The sequence below is a fragment of the Myxocyprinus asiaticus genome, chromosome 15, assembly GCF_019703515.2.
Source record: "Myxocyprinus asiaticus isolate MX2 ecotype Aquarium Trade chromosome 15, UBuf_Myxa_2, whole genome shotgun sequence".
In the NCBI taxonomy this organism is placed as follows: Eukaryota; Metazoa; Chordata; class Actinopteri; order Cypriniformes; family Catostomidae; genus Myxocyprinus; species Myxocyprinus asiaticus.
Window position 1 is genome coordinate 21,277,123 of NC_059358.1, and position 12,626 is coordinate 21,289,748.

At 40.8% G+C, this 12,626-nt stretch overlaps 1 protein-coding gene and 1 pseudogene across 1 annotated transcript in view; both read right to left on the reverse strand.

The window, feature by feature from the left end:
* Positions 1–1,730: 1,730 nt before the first annotated feature.
* On the reverse strand, positions 1,731–4,755 carry LOC127453410 (zinc-binding protein A33-like; annotated as a pseudogene).
* Positions 4,756–5,075: 320 nt separating this feature from the next.
* LOC127452993 (integrin alpha-8-like) overlaps positions 5,076–12,626 on the reverse strand; it is a 142,106-nt gene continuing 134,555 nt past the window's right edge. Inside the window, exons 29-30 of the mRNA XM_051718944.1 lie at positions 9,505–9,627; positions 5,076–6,647 (exon numbers count right to left, since the gene is read on the reverse strand). Coding sequence (XP_051574904.1) covers positions 6,558–6,647; positions 9,505–9,627 — 213 coding nt within the window. The 3' untranslated portion in view covers positions 5,076–6,557. The remainder of the gene's footprint in view (positions 6,648–9,504; positions 9,628–12,626) is intronic.

Sequence of the window (12,626 nt, forward strand, 5' to 3'; positions counted from 1 at the left end):
CAGCTGAGCTTAAGGCACTCTCTTTGAAGACTGCCCTCCTGACTGCGCTCACTTCCATCAAGAGGGTAGGAGACCTGTAAGCATTCTGTCAGCGAAACGTGCCTGGAGTTCGGTCCGGGCTACTCTCATGTGATCCTGAGACCCTGACCGGGCTATGTGCCCAAGGTTCCCATGACCCCTTTTAGGGACCAGGTGGTGAACCTGCAAGCACTGCCCCAGGAGGAGGCAGACCCAGCCCTGACGTTGCGGTGTCCGGTGCGTGCTTTACGCATCTATTTGGATCGCACGCAGAGCTTTAGTGTCTCTGAGCAGCTCTTTGTCTGCTTTGGTGGACAGCGGAAAAGAAGCGCTGTCTCCAAGCAGAGGATCGCCCACTGGCTCATTGACACCATAACAATGGCATATCACGCCCAGGACGTGCCGCCCGCGGCAGGGCTACGAGCCCATTCTACCAGGGGTGTAGTGGCCTCCTGGACCTTGACCAGTGGTGCCTCTCTAACAGACATTTGCAGAGCAGCTGGCTGGGCAACACCCAAACACCTTTGCGAGGTTCTACAATCTCCGGGTGGAACCGGTTTCGTCCCATGTAGTGGCACGCAAAAGCAGGTAAGTCCGGGACAGCTGGCCAGGTGTATCGCTTGTGCAGAGCGCCTTTCACCTCCCCTGAGCTGAAGACGTGCGCTGTTGACTCCCAGTAGTGTTCACAAACTGTGTTCCCTGGATGATTTCCTCCGAGCCCTGTGGCAGACGAATTTGTGGAGAAACTCGCTGCCGGCTCAGTACACGTGCTAACTAAGCCCTGTACTGGGGTAGGTGCTCCGCATGTGGTGGTTCCCCGTAGGTAACCCCATGCGACGTATATCTTCCGCTAATTCGTTTCCCTGTTGGTAAACTGCATCTTCCTTGGGCAGAGGCCCCTCTGCCCCAGTCACCATGTTTGTAGAAACTCCTCCCCCGTAGAGTAGGACCTACCATGGGACTTCTCCACATGACATACTTCTGACAAAGCTCGGCAAGACCATGTGATGTATTTCCACTCAAAATTCCCCCCCCTTTGGGCGGGGTGTGGTCTCCGCAGTGTCTTACTCTTGGGAGTGACACCCCCTGACTAGACCTGGTGGCCCCAGTCAGTTAATTCTTTTTTTTGGGGGACAGGCTAGCCTGTCTCTATCTTTTGGGCAGTCGACTTGTCCCCAAAGGGCGGTTCGACACTCATAACAGCATTGGGGGAGGTTATGTGTCAGCCTGGTGCGCTGGCTATGAGGCACACAGTGGTCTGCCCATCACACACCGCCAGCTCATGTAACACAGTTCAGCCAGTTGCGGTGTTTCGTATAGGGACCCCTAGTGTCACTACATCGACACAACGTCGAGTGAGTGACAGATAGGGAATGTCCTGGTTACTTGCGTAACCTCCATTCCCTGATGGAGGGAACGAGACGTTGTGTCCCTCCTGCCACAATTCTGAACTACCCGCTGAAATGGCCGGGACCTTGTCTCGGCTCCTCAGCACAAAACCTGAATGAGTGGTTGCATACCAGCTCCTTTTATACCCGTATGTCCGGGGGAGTGGTATGCAAATACCACTCGCCAATTTTCATTGGCCTTTTATCAAAGACCAGAGGTGTCTCAGGCTCCCAAGAGTGACCCCTAGTGTCATTATATCGACACAACGTCTCGTTCCCTCCATCAGGGAACGGAGGTTAATCAAGTAACCAGGACGATTTATATTAATTACAGGGCATGGCCACAGGCAGAATCCTCAGAGGAGAGACACTGCACAGACTGTAGAAGAATGGAAAGACCTTCTCTGTGAAATGGGGTGTGAAGGTGTGATAGAGTGTTTTGCTGAGAAGGTCTGAGAATGACAGCTGTCCACTGTTCAAATGAAGTTCACTCGGACTTGCTTGGGTTTCATGCATCCATGGAGAGGGATGTATGACTCTAGAGGTGCCTTTAAACTGAGCACGTCACCATCATACCCAATGCACCAGACACCGGTTGGCAAGCCATTGGCTCCTTTTCTCTGGACAGACTCTGTGGTGACACCCAACATCCAGAATGTGTTGTCTCCAACATCAACATCCCATGTGTGTGTTCCTGAGGTGTAACCCACAGAGCCCAAAACACAGGGATACCTATCAAATCTCTCCAGGTAATTGGGAAGCTGCTTTCTCTGCACATCCTCCATGTCACCGTCCTCAAGCTCATCACTGTCCCTCAAACTTGTCAGATCTTCAGACAGTATAAGCTGGGAGTAAGCAGTGTTGGGATCCAGCACAACAGGAGCTGAAAAAAAGAGTGAGACACAGAGAGGATATTACTAAGAACATAAATTTAGACATTTAAAATTACAACTGTAAAAATTTAATTATAAAACGGATAGTTCCGGTAATAGATGCTGATTGTTCAGTACAGTGTTCCATACATGATATTGTAACAGCTATGATGTGAGACACCTGTTCACCTAGCTAAGTGTGTATCACAATGCAGGACCCATAAAGGGCCAAAAATTACCCTTAGTTTACATGTTAGGGACTATGTCTTCTAGCAAAAGAATGACACTTAATAAATGAGCTTACAAAATATGTTTTAAAGAAAATTTTCTATTAAAATCGTTAAGTCTTTACTACTTTTGTTACATGGTTAACGATTTATAAGAACTGTAAGGCAGTCAAGGCCTGAATGTCATATTTAAGACTGGTGCATCACTCATGCATGTCAATGGGTTTTACAAATAAAATACCATTCCTTTCCCACCCTCTGACTTTTTCTAAATTTGAACAATGATGCTACATTCTTACCTCACTCACACTGGGCTTTGATCCCGGGAAATTCCTGTAATAATCTGTATAATGTAATAATAGTGAGGACTTTTAAGCAATCAATTAATGATGTTTAAATCTACATGTCAAGTATCAAGTAACTAATTACTGTATTTGTTTTCAGCTCCACTAAGAAAACCTTTCAGCTCCACTAAGAAAACAATTACTTAAATATTGTATTAATTTACTTACAGTAACTGATAGACTCTCTGATTTTTGTCCACACATTGAACCTTAAGTTGCCTAAGTACTTTGCAGTATCAATCAGCTCTCCTTCAACTGTTTCTACATCCTGGAGTGTGTCCTGGGCTCTGGAAATAGATTCAGAGGTCAGCACTGCTGCTTGACTTCAACACTGCAAAAGAGGTAGATGAGAAAGCCAGCTCACCTCTCCAATGTGTTCTTGAAGTATTATTGAAAATGTAGAAAATATAACAAGTTAGTAAAGATTTCACAGCATTCATTAAATAATTGAAGTTCACTGTAATAAATGAAGCGCTTAAAGTTGTAATATGTAGATGTTTTTCTGGGTGATGTGAACTTAGAAAAAAGTCTTTACTCTTTTTCTTTAAAGTTGTTGTCTTAGTGTACCTTTTAAATTCATGCAGTGGGAGTGAGGGGCAAACAAAGAGAAAGAAGGGCAGAAAGAAAGCAGTGATAAGACAGAAGGAGAAAGAAATAAGGACTGAGGACTAATCTGAAGGAATCTGACGTCCCCACACTCTAATTCTTTTCTTATGCTTCTAAAAGTGTTTGAGAGGCTTAATATATCTTGAGTCATCTTCTGAAGTTTTCTTTCATCTTTCATGCGCTGTGTTTTCTGCTCCTTTTCCTTACTAAGTTGAGCAAGCATGGTTGTTTCTTCATCATACAAAAGCTGGTGAAGGTGTTTAAACTCATTCTTGATGATGTTCTCTGTATGCCTGGTTTGGAACTGGAACACCACAAAGCACATACAGAAACATGTAAAATAATGTCTAGTGCAGGGGTCGGCAATCTTTTTGACATGGAGTGCCATTTTTTATTTTCCTGGTCAATGGCTGTGCTGACCCATAAGTGAGTGTGACTATGGTTTAAGAAGAGTGTACCTGTATGCTGGGTTGAAAATCTCAAGGCACATTACTTGTAATCAGAAGGTTGCTGGTTCGATCCCCACAGCCACCACCATTGTGTCCTTGAGCAAGGCACTTAACTCAAGGTCGCTCTGGGGGGATTGTCTCTGTAATAAGTGTACTGTAAGTCGCTTTGGATAAAAGCGTCTGCCAAATGCATAAATGTAAATGAGACAGCGTTTAGCTATAATGACACACGCAGCTGGAACCAGACAGAACATACATCTGTTTAGCTGTGCATTTACTGACTGAGCACTATGCTACACTTGCTGATTGCACTATATCATTTTATTTCTGTATTCTTTTCTTTATCCTTTTTTTTTTTAATATTCATTTTAATTTTATTTGATCCTTAATTGGTTTAAAAATGAATTTTTATGTTTATCATTTTTATGTAAAGCACTTTAAACTATCATTGTGTATGAAATGTGCTATATAAATAAACTCGCCTTGCCTTGGCGTAAAACCTTTTAACTGAAGTGCACCATTAAGCCTACAAAACATATTCAGTACTTTTGTTCTCCAGTGACCACATTGACGAAAAGGCACGTGTGGTTCCTGTGCTGTTCTGAGTCTCTACAAACCGCACACAAAAGCTGTTCATTGTAATCACAGAACAGTTTCTTAAGAGGATTTTTGTTAGATCTTTTCCTGCACATAGGACATTCTTGAAAGCCCTTGGTCCTCCAATACTGATGAAAACAGTCTCTGCACAGACTGTGACTACACTGAAGCAGCACAGGATCCTTGAAGATGTCACAACAAATAGGGAACGAAAAATCATCTTGGGAAATGGTCAGCGGTTGTTTTGTCGCCATTACAACAGATTCAGATACAGCTGAATTTAAGATGACAAGAGAAAAAAGTTCATGGGAAATGTATTGGTCTGTCGGACTCCTCTTATCTATTGGTCCTCTTCTGAATCACGCCTTAATAACGTGTAAGCGCAGGCTCGACAAAAGGTTAAAAGTTATTTTTCCCCCCAAGTTAAAATATAATTTAAGTTTTTCTCTTCTTAGTTATTTAGCTCAAATAAAACATGCATCTTATGTTTTTGCATCTTAACAAGATATATGTACAATCAGAATTTAGAGTAATATATTAATTAAAATCATACGCATAGGTAAAAAATTCTTTCAAATTAAATTTTAATTTCAGGTCTGTGTAAATTAAAAATAGACATGGGTGCACATCACAACACATCATTCATGGACTGAAACACTGATCATGTCCTTTCAGAACAGAAAATATGACGAGATGTGGTTTTTTTAATGACTTCAAGATTATTTTAAAGTAGTTTTTATATATACATAAGTCCATACTGTGTATATTGAAAGCCATTGGTTGTGGTAAACATTCATATGAAACCAGCAAAAAAAAATAAAAAAAAATGTTTTTGTCATTTACACATTCTGAATGCTACATTTTAGAGCAGCAGCCTGAAAGGATATGAATTCCCAACCGATAAAATAAGTTATCCTGCTGCATCTAACATTACTAACTATGCATTCAGAGTGCTTAAAGACAAAATATTTTGTTCCCTTCTTTAGTCTGGAAAAAAAAATATATCCATGTCAGCCCATTACAAATAAGTGTTTTTTTTTTTTTTTTACTTTATATACAAAACAACCTGAACCTCAGGTTTAAACATTTTGGAGCCAGTGTACACACAAATTAACTATACAAATGTCCCAATATTGCACATATTATTTATATCTATTCATACCCACCCCGTCCCAATTGTATTTGCGTCTATGTACTTACCGAGCAATTATTTTACAAGCTTCAATATGTAATCAAGATTACATATATTATAAGATTTGAGTCTGCCACAGACCACAGAATTTACCACTACACCTTAATCATTTTCAAAGTCCCGTACTTATTTGTAACATTCAGTTACCTTTTTACTTTTTTGACAGTTCATAATGTGAAATTCTATGTGTACTTTTAGAATGTTTTTTGAAGGGTTCAGTTAAGAATATGATGTGCATTGTGGAATGATTCAGACATTGTGCTGAGCTGGCGGCTGAGATCATATGATCTTAAAGGTGCTGTAAGCTGTCCTGTGCACGCGCAAAATGATTGACAAACAGAGTCTAGTGCTGTCACAGAGACAGGTGTGATATTTCAGGACACCTAATACAGTGATATAAGTCAGGTAATATGGACATTTCCATTGAAAAAATGCTTCTAATAATGTTAAACAATATTTTATCAGATATTATCACTGTTTCATTACAGCCGTGCCTACCAGGAAGTCATTGTAGTTGATCATCAGACAGTGAGTTGTAGTAAGGGAACCTGGTGCCCTTAACCATGGGATTGTATTGATCATTAGACATTTGTGCAATATCCTCTTGACACTGCACTCTATCAGAATGTAAAGTTCTTAGTTCTTGCTCTTTCTCTATTTTAAATAAAGCTTTATAAATGTTTCTGAGTGGTGCTGTGGCCCAGCTCACAGATCGCAGTCCAGTGTGGAAGCTATAGTTTATTTAGAGGTTTGGATCTGTAGACTTCTACAAAGATCCCAAAACACTCGGATGTAGCTCCACCACTATCTTCATAGCGATTCATCCCATGTCCACTTTATTCTTGTTCTTCATCTTTTCTGCTCTCATGCCTCTGTAGATTTTTCTGCTGTCAGCTGCTCCCGATCCGACACATCGCTGTCTTTGGGTGGCCGTGCCCGATCGAAGAAGCCACACTGAGTGGGAGAGTGGGTGGGACGAGAGAGGGATGGGGAGAAGAAAAAATGAAAGAACAGAGCAGGATGAGAATATGATACCTGCGATAACAGTCATCATTCATTTCTTCAGATGTTAGTTGTCTACTAAATCACTTGCACAGATGTGCTCTCAGAGGCTAGACACTGGCCCATTTAAGACCAAAAGTTTACTAACAGCACTGCACTCAGTGGACATCCATCAAAGAAAATATATCTATTTATGGATAAGCAGCAGGATGTAAACTTAATAAGCAGCCTTAGAGTTACTCTGGTTATTATATGAGTATTTAACATCAGCAACGACTCCTGCTGTGTGACATGCAGTGCGGGGCGGATTACTTGTGAATTGTAATCAGGTACTGTACAGGCAATCAGTAACGTAATCTCATAGATTACAGATTTTGGGTAATCTAATCAAATTACTTTTGGATTACTTTCAACCTAATTCTGTTTTATTTTATGTCACATGCATTTGAGTAGGATAATAAATTTAACATAAAAGTACAAAGAGGAAGAATATTTATTCCATTCTTCATTACTAACAAAAAGAGCCTCACAAAAAGAGCTCCTTATGACATTTTTAAAAAGTGCATTAAACATTACATGAATGAAATAATCAGTAAATCTAACAGCAATGACAGTGCATGGCCAAAGTTTATAATTCAAAACAATGAGACATCAAGTTAATTTTAAGTGCATAAAACAATAGCAACATTAAGAACATTAATGGCCATAAAATCAACAGCAACTTTGCAGGTCAAAGCTTTCATCTAAAAACACTGAAACACATTTAACCCTTACTGCTTACTGATAGTCCATCACCCATTCCAAAGCTGAGGTGCAAGATATTATCTTTTGAACAGCAAGAATATTCTAAAAGAGCAGAATATTTTAAAACTGCAGTGTTCCACTGAGCCACACAAGGAACAGTTGTGTCAAGTTTTATGTCAAGTTTCATGGAGTGGACTCCACTGCATTCAATGTGTGAGCTGCACACCATTGGTGTAATTTCATTTGTAAAAATGAAATTATCTCTATAGATCCAGTAGTTAAATGCTGAGGTATACTGCTCCATCTTCACCTGGCTGGCTAGTAGCAAGTATCAGTTCTGAGTGCAAAACACACAACCCTTTCTCTTCTGAAAACACTCGAACACTTACCGAACATATATCAGCGGTGTGCTGATTTAGAATGAAAAATGTAAAAGATTGAAGAAAGAGAATGATTAAGATGATCAATAAATTATTAACAATTTACTGCCATTGCCTTGTTAATATGTAATCATGTAATCTATAAAAAAGTAACTATGGTCTGACGAGTATTTAAAAATGCAATTTAATCCAATTACAAGTACTTGATTTTTGTAATATGATTACATAATACACCAGCACTGGTGACATGTTATACTCTATCTAATAATTGTAAACAGTTTTTATCTTATATTAATGAAGAGACTACCTAGAGTATTTGTACTTCATTTGTAACACCGCAAGACTATTTAAGTGAACTGCAACCTCAGTTTCCCATGGTGGTTTCTTCAACTTCTAGCACTTTTAGCACAGTGAACTTCTAGAAAGTAAAGACTCAAAGCATTTTTCACACTGTTATTTAATTTATTTGTCTATTAACAATGCCCAACAGTGCATGTACATGCATAACAGTAAATTTATGTAATTTTTTTCTGAATGACAAAATCATGAAAATGACATCAAATTCTCACCACATTGTCATTTCAACCACATTCCAAATTCTGTATTGTGTTGAACGGAATTCAGTGGTTATAATGACGTGATGGAAATTACATTTTTTAAATAAAATGGTGGATTAATAACATTTTGTCTTGCTAAGACTAATTCCATAACTTACATTTTATGCACCCTAAATCCACATAATTGAGTAAAGGCTCTTGATGTTGAAAAAAGTTCATAAATATTTTTTAATATAATTTTACCACAAGAGGGAGTCATTTCACTGTATTACTAGAATGTATAAGAATATAAGTTTTCCTCACATTTCTACCCATTTTTTTGTGACACTATCTATACATTTTATATTGGTGTATGTTAAACTTAAATCTAAAGTCTCAGCTGCTCTAAAAAGTCCCTCCTAGCATCTGATTGACACTTGTGCACCACATACACCACTCTTTAGTGTGTTTTGTAGATGTGTGTATTTGTGCATTTTAGCCAATTAGGGCAGGTCCCCTCCATAGGGACCCAATCAAGAGCCTGAGAACAGCCCTGTAGGCAAAACACTGATACCATCAAAATGGCTCATTAATGCCCAACTGCAACAGTGTTCTCTCCCTATCACTCTCTCACTCTCTCTCATACCTCCTTTTCTGCTTTATCTGTTAATCTGATTTGCCAAATTGGCATCAAGTTCTCCCGTGTTTCTCCATACCTCTGTTCACATCACAATCTCCGACCCCCACCTCCACTTCCTTTTCTTTAAAATCTCCTTCCCTCACACCTAAACTCTAACAGCCATCTCTCTCTCTCTCTCTCTCTCTCTCTCTCTCTCTCTCTCTCTCTCTCTCTCTCTCTCTACCCCATGTAGTTCCTTTGTTTTGCTATTTCACTGAGGCAGAAATTTTGTTACAGAGACCCATTTTGCTTTTCTTAAGGACTTTTTAATATAAACACACTCATAAACACACTTTGAGAGCCTGCATTTGTTCCTTGGCACAGATTCGGTTGAAGCCTGGAGTGTTTATTTAGACATGATGAATAAAAGTAAGAACATGAACTACATGTGACAGATGAGTATGGTGTTCACAGTTTCATGTGCAGAGCCGATGAGGGTCAGTGTGAGTGTGTTTGTTAGGTCAGCCTACCTTCCACATTGCTAGGCTTAGCATAGCCAGCACCAGCAGTCCCAGCAGTATAGCCAGAATAATGACCCACAAGGGAATAGCAAAGGAAAGATCAGGAATCGCCCACACCACAAACGTACCGACCTAAAAAACACAAGCACAAACAAAAAGGTAATTCATATTTCACGAGCACTGATGTAGCTAGAATATTAGCACACAATGAGAGTCTATGGGAGTCATATGTGTTTGAGTATTTTAAGCAGAATTTTACTGAAATAAAAAATAAAAAATAAAATAAATAAAAACATTGTTGCTGGGACACTTACTATAAAGCACAACAGTCTGGTTCCGGAAGTAAAAATCCCTTAAAAGTTTTCCATAGATGAATTGATTTTCAATGATAACTTATAAACATTTCAAGACAGACCTACTTTGAGCTCCGAGGTTGTTCATCGATGGTACATTGATGAGCCAAAACATTATGACCACCTACCTAATATGCTGTTGGACCTCCTTATGCCGCCAAAACATTGCCTCCCCGGCAAGGTATGGACTCTACAAGACCCCTGAAGGTGTCCTGTGGTATCTGGCACCAAGACATTAGCAGCAGATCCTTCAAGCCCTCTGAGTTGTGAGGTGGAGCTGCTGTGGGTTGAACTTGTTGGTCCAGCACATCCCACAGATGTTCAATCAGATTGAGATCTGGGGAATTTGGAGGCCAGGGCAACACCTTGAACTCTTCATCATGTTCCTGAAACCTGGTATGTAACGATGTTTAGTTAGGTGGCACGTGTCAAACTGACGTCCACATGAATGGCCGGACCCAGGGTTTCCCAGTAGAACATTGCCTAGAGCATCACATTCTCTCCACCAGCTTGTCGTCTTCCCACAGTGCATCCTGGTGCCATCACTTCCCCAGGTAAACGGTGCACACATACACGGCTGTCCACATGATGTAAAAGAAAACGGGACTTATCGGAACAGGCGACCTTCTTCCACTGCTCCAAGGTCCAGTTCTGACCCTCGTGTGCCCATTATAGGCACTTTGGACAGTGGACAGGGGTCAACATCGGCACTCAGATCAGTATGCGGCTACGCTGCCCCATACGCAGCAGGGTGCAGAGCACATTCCTCCCATAACCATCATTAAAATTGTGTGTGAATTGTGCCACAGTAGGCTTTCTGTCAGTTCGGACCAGACTTCCGAATCTTCGTTGCCCTCATGCATCAGTGAGCCTTGGGTGCCAAACAACCTGTCGCCGGATTATGGTTTGTTACTCCTTGGACCACTGTTGGTAGGTATTCACCACTGCTGACCAGGAGCACCCCACGAGCCTTACCATTTCAGAGATGCTCTGACCCAGTCGTCTAGCTATAACAATTTGGCCCTTGTCAGAGTTGCTCAGATCTTTTCTCCTGCCCATTTCTCCTGCATACAACATGCTGACTATGAGAACTGATTGTTTGCTTACCATCTAATCTACCCAGACCTTGACATGTGGCCTTGTTAGGAGATGATCAACGTTATTCACTTCACCTGTGAGTGGTCATAATGTTTTGGTTCATCAGTGTATATGATTCTGTTGAAGCCATCTGTCTGCATTATTTCAACTTCATTGTTTTGACAGCAGAAAGTATCAGAATCAGAAAGCAGAATTCCTGGTAAAAAACTCATGGTACAGCAGAGATTGGTTCACCAATCAGACAACTGCGGTAAACGAAGCCTACAAAATTTGCTTCAGAGCAACCTCCAATGATACAGTACTCCAATGATGCACTGTGAGTGATGTAATTGAGTTGGTTTCCCTTTACCCTTAAACTACAGTTGTGCTCAAATTTTGCATACCCTTGGAGAATTGGTAATACAGGTGCATCTCAATAAATTAGAATGTCATGGAAAAGTTCATTTATTTCAGTAATTCAACTCAAATTGTGAAACTTGTGTATTAAATAAATTCAATGCACACAGACTGAAGTAGTTTAAGTCTTTGGTTCTTTTAATTGTGATGATTTTGGCTCACATTTAACAAAAACCCACCAATTCACTATCTCAAAAAATTAGAATACATCATAAGACCAATAAAAAAAAAACATTTTTAGTGAATTGTTGGCCTTCTGGAAAGTATGTTCATTTACTGTATATGTACTCAGTACTTGGTAGGGGCTCCTTTTGCTTTAATTACTGCCTCAATTCGGCGTGGCATGGAGGTGATCAGTTTGTGGCACTGCTGAGGTGGTATGGAAGCCCAGGTTTCTTTGACAGTGGCCTTCAGCTCATCTGCATTTTTTGGTCTCTTGTTTCTCATTTTCCTCTTGACAATACCCCATAGATTCTCTATGGGGTTCAGGTCTGGTGAGTTTGCTGGCCAGTCAAGCACACCAACACCATGGTCATTTAACCAACTTTTGGTGCTTTTGGCAGTGTGGGCAGGCGCCAAATCCTGCTGGAAAATGAAATCAGCATCTTTAAAAAGCTGGTCAGCAGAAGGAAGCCTGAAGTGCTCCAAAATTTCTTGGTAAACGGGTGCAGTGACTTTGGTTTTCAAAAAACACAATGGACCAACACCAGCAGATGACATTGCACCCTAAATCATCACAGACTGTGGAAACTTAACACTGGACTTCAAGCAACTTGGGCTATGAGCTTCTCCACCCTTCCTCCAGACTCTAGGACCTTGGTTTCCAAATGAAATACAAAACTTGCTCTCATCTGAAAAGAGGACTTTGGAACACTGGGCAACAGTCCAGTTCTTCTTCTCCTTAGCCCAGGTAAGACGCCTCTGACGTTGTCTGTGGTTCAGGAGTGGCTTGACAAGAGGAATACGACAACTGTAGCCAAATTCCTTGACACGTCTGTGTGTGGTGGCTCTTGATGCCTTGACCCCAGCCTCAGTCCATTCCTTGTGAAGTTCACCCAAATTCTTGAATTGATTTTGCTTGACAATCATAAGGCTGCGGTTCTCTTGGTTGGTTCTGCATCTTTTTCTTCCACACTTTTTCCTTCCACTCAACTTTCTGTTAACATGCTTGGATACAGCACTCTGTGAACAGCCAGCTTCTTTGGCAATGAATGTTTGTGGCTTACCCTCCTTGTGAAAGGTGTCAGTGATTGTCTTCTGGACAACTGTCAGATCAGCAGTCTT